General features: G+C 34.0%; 2 protein-coding genes and 1 long non-coding RNA gene across 4 annotated transcripts; 1 reads left to right on the top strand and 2 right to left on the bottom strand.

The window, feature by feature from the left end:
* Positions 1-286: 286 nt before the first annotated feature.
* LOC140865327 (deSI-like protein At4g17486) lies at positions 287-3,890 on the top strand. The gene is made up of 4 exons (XM_073269932.1): positions 287-815; positions 1,394-1,655; positions 2,483-2,550; positions 3,500-3,890. The coding sequence occupies exons 1-4, from the start codon at positions 681-683 to the stop codon at positions 3,779-3,781; spliced, it is 747 nt and encodes a 248-aa protein (XP_073126033.1). The 5' UTR covers positions 287-680; the 3' UTR covers positions 3,782-3,890.
* A 2,639-nt stretch (positions 3,891-6,529) lies between these two features.
* LOC140864815 (uncharacterized) lies at positions 6,530-7,113 on the bottom strand. Its single transcript, XR_012144353.1, has 3 exons — positions 7,059-7,113; positions 6,855-6,974; positions 6,530-6,769 (listed from the first exon to the last, which is right to left on the bottom strand). It is a non-coding gene; the product is annotated as an uncharacterized lncRNA (long non-coding RNA).
* An 86-nt stretch (positions 7,114-7,199) lies between these two features.
* On the bottom strand, positions 7,200-11,312 carry LOC140864814 (glutaminyl-peptide cyclotransferase-like). Of its 2 annotated transcripts, none has more exons than XM_073269200.1 (10): positions 11,061-11,312; positions 10,621-10,677; positions 9,683-9,718; positions 9,406-9,470; positions 9,046-9,109; positions 7,839-7,956; positions 7,640-7,737; positions 7,466-7,536; positions 7,350-7,377; positions 7,200-7,255 (listed from the first exon to the last, which is right to left on the bottom strand). In XM_073269200.1, the coding sequence occupies exons 1-10, from the start codon at positions 11,274-11,276 to the stop codon at positions 7,211-7,213; spliced, it is 798 nt and encodes a 265-aa protein (XP_073125301.1). In that variant the 5' UTR covers positions 11,277-11,312; the 3' UTR covers positions 7,200-7,210. The 2 variants fall into 2 exon arrangements, with proteins under 2 accessions (XP_073125301.1, XP_073125302.1); XM_073269201.1 differs by having other exon boundaries at positions 7,241-7,270.
* Between the last annotated feature and the right edge of the window lie 232 nt (positions 11,313-11,544).

Genomic DNA, 11,544 nt, shown 5'->3' with positions numbered 1-11,544 from the left:
AGAATGAAACTATGGAAGACAAAGATGAACTATATTAATTTTGAAATGTTAAAATGTTTTTATAAAATAATTGTTCAAACACATATTATTCTTAGAACAACTTTTAAAACCTATTATAAAAAATTATAAAAATATTTTTATAAAAATATTTTATAAATACATGTTCAAACAAAATTTTAAATATGAAAAAATCTATTATGCATTTACACTGAAAAAGTATTTATTAGTCTTTATTTGATACAGATGGAGTGTATTCATTTCTTAGAAAAATGTGTGCTTAAGATTCCGATAAAAAAAAAAAAATAAATAATACTAAATACCATAAGGTTTCTCGATTTCATTCCATCAAATCAAATCAAAAAGTGACAAAACCGAAAAATTCCCAAAGTTTTGAGGAAATCGAGAATTTGCTGAATGATTTTGATTCCCTTTCTCAGTATCCCCACTTCTCACAATCATTGTGTTGATCTCGATTTTCCCCAATTTGAATTATTGCTGTGAGTGTGTGCAATAATCCATTTACACTATAGCCCCAGTGTTTGATTCATTACTACAGATCGAATTCCGCAGTCCATCGACCCCCTATGCGCGCAGCAGGAGAGTGAATCGAGTGGCCGCATGGTGTTTTGTGGGGGAGTAGGATTTAGGGTTTTGAATTGAGTGGAAATTGAGTTAAGAGGATGTCGGAGGTGATCCTCCATGTGTACGATGTGACAAATAGCGGTAATGAGAAAACGAACAACACGATTATGCAGATCAATAAGATCTTCAAAGATGGAATTGGCCTCGGTGGCATCTTCCACAGTGCTGTTCAGGTTTCGAGTTTACTTCTTGCACTTCTCTATTTTTTCCTTCTCTGTGTGATTGTTTTTTTTTTCTGGCTTATTTTCTGAATTGGATCTGGACTGCTATGTGCTAGAAAATCTTGGATTCCTGAGTGTCAAAAAGGATCTTACATGACATTCTCCTAAAGATTGGAAAATTGCCATTTATTTTTCGAAGTACATTGGAAGAGTTTCGGTCGTGATTCATTTATTAGTTTTGAATCCATTTGTCAGTCATCGAGTCCTCTTTTATTGGGCAGATTATTTCATGCTTTACTGTGATTTGAAATTATTGCAGATGTTCATGTCTACATGATCTTTAGTACTTTTTAAAATCGTACAATTTTTTCTAAATAAATTCATATTTATCCTTGTCTCCTATATTGCTTTCCAACCCATTTTGTCTGACTATTTTTTTCTCACTCCCACAGTTGATTTATTCTCTCCCCACTTGATTTGTTTTCCTCTCGCTGACTACATAGTTTATCCAGACATTTTAGGAGCTGGAATTTATATAATGTTGAATGTGAGTTTAGCCAAACATACTCTAAATCTCACTTCTTTGACAGGTTTATGGGAATGATGAATGGTCATTTGGGTTCTGTGAACAAGGTACTGGAGTGTTCAGCTGTCCGTCAACAAAGAATCCAATGTATACATTCCGTGAGAGCATAAAACTTGGCAACACATCCTTCTCTATCTACAAGGTTAATCAGATTCTGAGGGAACTCAGTAGAGAATGGCCAGGACACTCCTATGATTTGTTGTCGAAAAATTGCAACCATTTCTGTGACGAGTTCTGTGAAAGACTTGGTGTGCCAAAGCTTCCTGGTAAATGACTCTTTCTGTATCATATCGATGGCATCATTATAATATGTTTTATCATGCGCATTCATGAGACTTTGGGGTTCATTGACAATCCGTTGCTCAGAAATTTGCATTTAGGCACTTTTTTCTGCATTATAAAAATATATTCAAAAATTTATAATATATTTACCTGTAGTTGGCTCTGGAGAATTTATACCTTGGTACTTGATATTTACTGGTCTAATGTGCTGAGAAATCCGATGTGAGGAATTTTATATTAACTATTGGTTTTACGATAGAGTCTTGAATCAGTTTTGCAGCATCTTAAAAGTTTGATGAATAAGAGATCATTACTGAAATATAAAAAATTTCTGTTTTGGTTATACAGAATAATTTGTTGGTAAATTATTGTCCCCTTTGAATGGACACTACCCCCTCTCAGCATGACTACTCACTGAAATTAATGTCATAGCCACTTCTACGACTAAAATATTCATGCCTAGCCATGTTTTATGATAAATAAGTTGTGTTACTGTTGATATGATATTTTACAATATTTTGTTAATAATAATACTTAAAGCTTCACGATGTGTTTCATTGGTTTGGTTCGCATATTATTTTGGTGTAGTTGTATGATGGGCTGCCATGTGGAAATGTAGTATTCAACTGATTTTTTGGCTTATCCGGGACTGAAAGTGGATAGATTTATTGATATAGGATCATATATAGGACTTACAAGATCCATTTTGGAGTGATCAACTCTCAGTCATATGATTTCCATGATGTGAAGGATATCTTCTTTCCCCTTTCCTTGGTTTTTTGTAACAGTAATCTGAACAATTTTGTCACAGGTTGGGTAAACAGGTTTGCTCATGCTGGCGATACTGCTGTCGAAATAGCTGGAACTACTGCTTACAGAGTAAGATTTTATTGTTCTTCTGTGCAGTGTCCCTGGACCATAATTACAATTTTTGTCCAGGAGTTTTTTTACCGATTGCTAAGTATATATCTCAGTATCCTATTTTGAACTTAGTCGGAAAATTATTTTGGATTCACCATTCGCAATTGGGACAAGGTTTTAGATTATGCACTTTAATATTTAACCATGAAATATGAGTTATATATTGAAGGCATGTAGACATCTCGTCCTTTTTTTACATTCACTCATCATGAAGGAACTTCATTTCTTACCTGTTTCCATGATATAGAAATGACTTTGTTTTACTTACTCCCCCCTTCCCCAACATATTTGTTGCCTTCAAATATGACATGTTTGAGGTTAGCTATCTATAGGAGGATTGATCAAATAAAGGGCGGAACCAGGACTTCGTGAGAGCACAGTTGAAAAATGGTGGGGCACACAATGTAATTATTTATACCCTTTGGGGTGGGCTTGGTGGCAAGCATCATTTAATGTTAACAAAATTGCCTAACAAAGGTTAACTTGATGTCATCAGCCCTTTTGTATTTGCCTTGCCCTAGGTTCTAAGGTGAGAACTACCCCTGTCGATTCTTGGGAAGAAGTTGCACTAAACAAAGCCTACTTTTCCCTCAACCAACCCTTCCCCGGCCTCTCACCCACCCTGAACAGCGTAGAATCAAATTTGTTATTAGAAAATTGAGGACAACATTTCTGGCAAAAGTTCACGTTTTATTACCATGTTTAGCTTCATTAGTATATTACACGTGGACATTAATAGAATCATAAAATGTTTTCGGGGGACCATATTATTATCTGACTCAAACCCGCTAGGGTAAAAGAATGCCCCATGAGAACTCAGATTATTAGCCCAAACACACGCAATGTGAGCAGGCATACAGTTAACAAGTCCTACCCTGTTGCATTACTCATTTCTATGTTCCTGCAGTTTAGGCAAGCTAAAGATGAAATTGTAACTGCTAGCAAGGTGGCCTACCGTTTTCTAGCAGGAGTCGCTTCAAACAATTCAGTTGTCTCTTCAGAGTCTCCTGGCAACTCTACTAGAGGAAGTCCTGGATTCCAAATTTCCTGGTTTAAGAACCTTATACCGTCTGGTGCTAAACCATCAGGTAGTTTAGAACTCGATAATATAGACGAAGATGCAACTCGTCAAAAACAGAGGCAAGATGTGGAAACATCTTTGAGGTCAAACTCTCGTCATGATGCCTGAACTACGTTGTCTGTATAAGCCTTACTAGCTTTCTGGCTAAATTCCTGGGCCATGTATTTGTTGTGTTCCTGGCGTATCGTTGTTGTAAGATGTTCTGTTTTGTTTAAAAGTGGATTTGTCCATTACTGACCCAAGTTTGATGCGATCAACATGAGTGCAAAGCGATTTCGATAGTATCTCCATTTTTACGTCCCGTATCATGCTCTCCTCCAAAACTCTAGAACAAATATTCATTCTCCCATTTGTAATGAGATGGAACGTTGAGCCAGATTAACTCGAACCTCACCTAAGATTCACTTGTTTTATTATTTGTCAAAAGTAATTTTTTATGTACTACTTGATATTCGTCAGAGTAAATTTTTTTAAGTACTATACGTTATTATATAATTTTTATTGTTTTCTTTGTTGAAAACAATATTGTTGTTTTGTTGCTATCCGATAAAAAAAAAAAAAAACATGTACTTGGTTGCATGCTTTTTGTATGCGAGGTAAAACTTAATATTTGTTCGTGTCAATGTAAAATATATGAACATATAAATACTTCAAAAAGTTTAGCAATAATGTATCAATCTCCTTGTCAACAACTCTAACTTGACCACTGATAAAAATAAATAAGTATTAATTAAATAATCACGGAAAATATTTATGTTATAGTGTTGTGTCTGCAACATCAACGAATGGAGCTTGCGGGTTCCATTACAATGCGAACCTATGGTCCCAAATGCTCGGGATGTAGTTTAGAGTCGTATATCAAATTTCTTTTGTTGGAGAATCGAATGAGAGATATAGTTCCCATGGTTTGATCCAGGTTTTACTGTTTAAAACAAGGGGAACAACAACATACATTAATTTAATTATCGATGCAACATTTCCTAAAATTTCTTCTAAGATCATTGTTTTAGGCAGCGTTTGGTAGCTAGGATTAGTTTGTGATTAGTCCTCAATTCGTTGTTTGCATGTCTACATTTCACGAGTTAACACCAGGCCAGTGATTTAACACTATTTCCGAAAGAAAAGAGCCGACTACTATCCGCCTTCATGCCGCGGTATTACAAAATTGTGTTTTCGTTTTTTCTAAACGATCAGCGAATCAGGTCGCCCACGCTTTGGCATAGGCCATTGTTTCAATGTCTGGTCAAGTAGGATGGGTTCACCCTCCCCTGCTCTTATTTAGATGTAATAGCTTAAGACTAGTTCTAAAAATATATATACCCCTTTTATTTATATATTTATTTATATTTATTTTTTTTAAAAAAAAAAAGTGGCTTACTCCCATCCGAAGGCCGCATCCTCATTCCTCTCAAGCTAGTGTCCGTGAAACTTGTGAGTTGATGGTGCTCTTAGTCATGTCTTTCAACATTTTATATATCTCTAACAGTGTTTTAAAAATCGGCTTAGGCGTAGACCAACAGCAGTGAAGAAGTGCTAGTCGGCCAACCAGCCTAGGCATCCTTGACAGCCAGGTAGGCGGGCCTAAGGCAACGCTAGGCAAAAAGGGGTTTTTTCGACTTTTAAATTAAAAGCCTAATATTATTTTATACCGTAAAATCCACCCAGAAACGTCTAGTCGCTGGGCGTTGGTCTGGCATCTGACTGGTGCCTAGCGAATTATAGAACCTTGATTTCTAATATAGTAGTGTTTGCAACTTCAAAAAATACACAAAAAATCATAAGAGACGATCTCATAAGTAACTTTTGTGAGACGGATCTCATAGTTGGCTCATTCATGAAATAATATTATTTTTTATGCGAAAAATATCATTTTTTATTGTAAATATGAGCAAAGTTAACACATCCCAAAATATCTACTAAAAAATTGTGATTATGAATTACTTTTTTTTCAAATTTTTCTAACTTCTAGAAATAAGATTCCAATTAATTAAATAAGCTAAATACGTCAAAGGTTCTAGAATAAACATGTATTATATATTGAACATAAATAGACAAGAAAACACTTAAAAGGTTATATTATATGGAATCACATATATCTTTAGGATACCATCAAGTTTGATATAACATTTCGGAATCGAGAGTTCTTTTTACTCGGAAGAGAGAAAAAGTAAAAAACTTTGCATATCCATAAAGGTTTATCACATAAAAGACAAAAAGTCTTTAACTTTCACAAAAGAAAGAATTCATTCCACCAATGAGGCCTTAGCCTAATGGTTCAAATCGAGACTCTGAGACCAGTTGGTCTCTCGTATTCAATTTTCGCTGGTTGTGAATAATTCTTAATTTGTTTAGGTATATTTAGAAATTTTCTTTGTAATTCTTCTGCTCGAGATAAACATGTCTAGAGTTCATGCTCAAGTCCCATATGTAGTGCACACATCACTTACTTCATATATTTTAATCTAGATCAAGATTGTACTTGTACCCTAAAAAAAAAATAAAAAATTCATTCCATACCTATAAAATAAAGATTTGGTACAAATAAAATAATTTTACTCACATTTGGCCTTTCACCTTGAGTATAAACTTGAGTCGGAGTAGCCTCGTGGTTAAGTAAAGACATTACCTTGATCGTTTTAAAATTTTGAAATGTCGTTTTTCCTTTGAAAATTACGGGATTTTGAAAATTTCTATGAAATTTGTGTGCATACAAATGATTCAAGAGATAGAAAGAACACATTTATTCATTAGAAATGTATTTCGAAGGATTTTGTACATCATACTCTAATAATGCATCCAACGTTATATATTTAGTCCTTAGTTGAGCCATTTTATATCTACTATTAACATACTCCATAACTCGAACATCCAAAATTAATACACAATGTAAACTGTAAATTGTCTACAAATATTTAATATAGTATGCATCCCCTTCTATAACAGAAGCCAAAACATATTTCAGTTTATCCCATTCATTTCCAAAAAGAAATATTTACAGGAAATATTTTTCAAATATATTGGAAACGTAACCAAATGTAACCAATGTTCTTTGAAAAATACGTCTACTGCATGGTACTATTGTCATGTTTGAGCAACCTTCATAATCACCATTTTCGAATCACATCGATGGAAACTAATTAACCATAGATACAGATTGAATTAAAATTAATCTAAAGTATACCTTTAAATTGTTTTCAAAAATGGTTTGGTCTGGTTATGCAGAGGCTCCGAATATCTCCGGAGAATGGTGCCCATGGATGTAGCTTGATCTCATACAGCTTTGGCCATAGTTTTCCTGTCACTGCGCAAAAGCATAAATGAGCAGCGTTGAGAATATGGGAGATTTGCTCGTTAGATTTATGTAGGACGAAAATGTATGTGTTACCAAAGACGCGATTTTTTTCTGGATCCCATGCTATGCCATTTAAAACATCGATACCTGAGAAATTGTCAGAGTTTGAATTAATAGACGCCCACAAAGAAAACTCCTGAAAACATATATAATCGAACCAAGCTGGACATCTATATAACTGTGGATTAATAAAGATGTCCCGTGGTAGAAACTTCGAAGCGATTGATCTCCTATAATGCATTTATCTAAATCCATGTTATAGCAGAATGGAAGATTAAGAGTGCATTCATATCATATATGTAGTTAGCAATATTAAGCATTTACCCTTGCTCCTGATGCAAGCAGCGATTCCCTGTAATACCAAAGTCAAATGATGAGCTGATTATTAGAGAGAGATAGTAGCTCATCTTTAATATAGAGAAAAGCTATCAACGGACGACCTCAAATTTGGAAGGAATAACCATCCCAACACAGCACCATCCGTCAGCGATATTCTAGCGATGCAATCAGTCTATGAAGAAAGGAGATATATATAAACAAATAATTACAAGGAAAAAGGAAAAAGGAAAACAAAAGCATGACACTGGATAGCATGTAGAGGTCCTCTGGCATACCTGCCAAACATTTGCCCACACTTCACCATTCACATATTCCAGTTCATTTAGGTTGTATACTTCGTGTCCGTTGAACTTCACAGTTTGTTTCATAATAACTGCGTGGACTCAAGACACGCAGACCAATAATATAACCTGACCAGTTATATAATAGTTTCAAAATGGTACTAATGAATGCTGACTTTAAAATGATATAAACCTTTAAATGTTTGAGGGTCGATCCAGTACAATGTTGAGCTTCCATCACTGCCAAATATAACTTTGCCATCAGTTGCTAACCCCCAACCATCTTTCATTTGATTAATAAATGTACCAGTCTGCAGATGATGCAGCCAATTAAGTCACACATGCCTCGCTATATCAAGAAATTAAGACAATGTAAATGATTTTTTCTATAGTTAGATTTTACAAATGAATTGCACAAGAATGGAGGTCTAGGAATTAAACAAGATTCAATACTGGATGACAACCGTTGATTGAGGTAGAACAATTGTCAACGGAAAAAGTGTCACTGAATGCATGGATCAAGTAGTTAACCTCCATTTAACAACAAAACTAGGATATGAACACACTGCAGGAAATGAGAAGGCTGAGAGCACTCTTCCACCATAGATTTATTGCATACTAGCCTATATGAAGTAAAATGACAATACAAGCAAGGATGTATTATTATTTACAATTACAGCACTGAATGCATAATTCCTAGGAAGTGTAAAACGTGGGAACAATCAGTTATAGCTGCAAACTTTACTAGTCGGGCCGCTACTGCAATTATAACTTTTTCAAATCATCAAATCAGTAGTGGCAAAAGCACACATTCAAAAAAAAAAAAAGTCCAATGTAACACCGAAAGACATGCTTGGAAATACTTTCAATGTATTGTTTGAAGTGAACGACAAGATAAATTAATGATAAATAGAAAAGATAATTTAATGGAATTCAAAGTATAGAAAAAGTGATGATGAATAATAGTGTCATGTTTTGATTATGAAAACCTTGGGTTATAATGTATTATCTGAATAAATAGTCCTAAATAGCCTTGGACAAATAAATATATAATATCTATTTGAGAGAGAGTGGAAATTTTTGACTAACAGAGACAATTTTTAAAAAGAGAGAGAGGATATAAATGTAAATTCATTCAAAAGTGTACATAAGCTGCAGGAACATTATCAACATAAGCCCATCAGAAATGGGTCAGAAAAATGCAATCCAAACATAAGATTGTCAAATATAAATTAATCAATGAATATGTGATCTGCAACTTCAAACATACCCCAAAAGTATAAACAAAATAGCACTAAAATATATTTTAGCCTTTATCCTCATTTCAAATTATCAATTTAAAATATACAAGCATATAAGACAGAAAAAGATTCAGAAAAGCAGAAAGATGAAGAACAAACTTGGCTCAAATTATATCGGTCGTATATGAAACCAGTATTCTGCAACCAGATAACCTGAAACAACCTACAAAGTACATTGGATTACTAAATCAGAACTAGGAACTCCATGTAAAACGAACAAAATAAAATAAAACAAAAAATATGTTAACATGATCAAGGACGGGAACAAAAAAGAGAGAAAAATACGGTTCGTTCAGAAACCATCTCTAACGTTGATTATACATAATCTGAGACGGTATTTATCAGTATGTAAGTTTTTTGTGCTTTATCAACCAATCTTTTGCAATACTGAAACCTTGATTCTTTATTCACAAAATAAAGGCAAAGTATAAACAAAACACTGGGAGGTTGGTGACTAACTTTTCACCGAGAAGAGTCAGTCCTTCTCCAAAATAAGAATATTGCATTTCATGAATGGCCTCAACCTGCAAAATTCAAAATCGAGGAGTAGGACTATTATTAATAGTCTAGCCATATTATGTAGATATTGCTCTGCACTTGTAAAATTCAGAACATCCTAATTAAATTTAGGCAAGCATAAATTAAAACAAGTAAATGTAAATACAACAAGACACAGATCATCCCTTGGACAAGCAAAGTCGTTTCTATATTTAATGATTAATCTTTATAATATTACCTTTCCTGTCCCAAGAGCAACCTTTCGAACAGATGACTGCAATAGAAATGAGAAATCAATAAATGCACCGAGCAAAAATTCACAATGGTGTATATGTCCTGGCAAAGGGAATGTAAAATAAATCCAGCTGACCCACACAGTAATTATGATCAGAAAATGTCACATGGAATGTCTACAGCAGTGTGCAATGGATCGTCCATATTTTGCCTCAGTTTCTCCAATAAATGGAATAGCAGTTTGTACATAACTTGGAATGGAATCAAGCTTTGAGGGCGGGATAGTTTGGATACAAAAGTAGATTATGAAATTACTTTAATAGTTAAGTGCTTCTTTTAAATAAAAACAGAAGCAGTTTTAATGTTAGAATACAACAATAACAAGGATATTTTATTTTAGTTTTCTCGAAATACGCTTATGTAAAGGCCCAAAAGCCTCTTCCAGAAAGTGTTTTTTCAACCACTTTCTTTAAATGAAATTCTTAACGTTTTTCGTTTTTTTTTTCTCGAAAAATAAAGGTGGTTATAACTTTTAACTTAAAAGCTTCTAAATCCAAGTGTTCTCTGGGAAAATAATGGACTTTTACCATATTTTTCTATAGATTGATAATTTTGCAGCGAAACTTTGAGATACTGACCAGCATTGCTAATGCATACTATCCTTATGATCAACATAATGGTATTCACAGGCTTAAATGAAACAATTTTGAGATACTTGTACAATGTTTAATTTGTAATTTAATATGCTTGCCCAACAATGATTACCGTATCTTTAAACGCGGATTTCTTAATATATTCTTTTACACATAAACCTAGAATACCAAGATGGTGATCTAAAAACACAATGCTCAGATAAGACTCAAAACTAAGAGCAACATGCTGAGCAAGCATATATACATTGGCCAGACTAAAAAACCCAATCCCACGATAAGATAAACTTACATGTCCGTTGAGTCCAGTTGATTCGAAAAATGTATCATTTCCTGCATACAAAAGCCCCTGCAAGCAAAACCAAAGAATCTTAAATCTCATAGAGAGCAAAAGTTTTCAGCAATCCAAAAACTCGAGGAGCAGAATTTCTCAACATAAAAGAAGTAGTATTGTGGACAAAGGCTGGTTGGAAGAGGAGACATACCAAAGGCAAGGTCGAAAAGAGGGATTCTCTTTTATTTATAAAAAAACAGGTAAACCAGAAAATCATGAGAATTTGCAGCAAACACAATCCCACAAAGTACAAAAGGAATACAAATCGAAACCAAGCACCTTTTTGAAGGGATCGTGATTTCATTAAGAATCATCAAGAATCACTACTATCACATGAAACATCAGAAACTGATCGATCCCCTCAAAAAAAAAAAAAAGTAAATTGACAAGAAATCGACCTGAGTGAAGGCATTGGGATCATGAGGAAACTCATTCACCACTTGAGCAGAGTAGATCCGGTGGTCGAAACGGAAAGCAGTCATGTTCCATGAAATGCTTAGCAGAAGAGCACAAAAAAACAAAACAGCTGAGATGAAGTAAGAGGCCCTTCTCCACGAATTGCCCATCGGAAGATTTGGAGTTGAAGACCGACGCTCCAACTTTTTCCTCACCATGATGGTCTGGTGATGCACAACTCATCAGCGCTAATACGGCGCCGTATCCTAAACTAACTTTTATATAATTCAATTTGGTTTTTTTTAAAATCATTGAAGCTCCATTTGTAACAACATTTTAAAAACCATTTTTAAAAATCGTATAGGATTACAAGTAATTAATTATAATAATGTAATGAAACATTTTATAAAAATGTCTTGTGTAAAAATATATATATAATTATTTTTTTTAAAAAAAAGTAGACGTGTAAAAAAATATATTTTTTTT

Source organism: Henckelia pumila, chromosome 4 (genome assembly GCF_033568475.1).
Source record: "Henckelia pumila isolate YLH828 chromosome 4, ASM3356847v2, whole genome shotgun sequence".
In the NCBI taxonomy this organism is placed as follows: Eukaryota; Viridiplantae; Streptophyta; class Magnoliopsida; order Lamiales; family Gesneriaceae; genus Henckelia; species Henckelia pumila.
The sequence above is the reverse complement of the archived record's forward strand: the minus strand, read 5'-3'. Positions and strand labels throughout refer to the sequence as shown.

Bases quoted from the DNA above. Each gene is read 5' to 3' on its own strand.
- LOC140864814 (XM_073269200.1), bottom strand. From the start codon at position 11,276: ATGGTGAGGAAAAAGTTGGAGCGTCGGTCTTCAACTCCAAATCTTCCG. The intron at 7,537-7,639 runs GTATGCCAGAGG...CTTTCTTCATAG, and splicing joins TGTGGGCAAATGTTTGGCAG to ACTGATTGCATCGCTAGAAT. The intron at 7,256-7,349 runs GTAAATGCTTAA...AATGCATTATAG, and splicing joins TGCTTGCATCAGGAGCAAGG to GAGATCAATCGCTTCGAAGT.
- LOC140865327 (XM_073269932.1), top strand. From the start codon at position 681: ATGTCGGAGGTGATCCTCCATGTGTACGATGTGACAAATAGCGGTAAT. The intron at 816-1,393 runs GTTTCGAGTTTA...CTTCTTTGACAG, and splicing joins TCTTCCACAGTGCTGTTCAG to GTTTATGGGAATGATGAATG. The intron at 2,551-3,499 runs GTAAGATTTTAT...ATGTTCCTGCAG, and splicing joins CTGGAACTACTGCTTACAGA to TTTAGGCAAGCTAAAGATGA.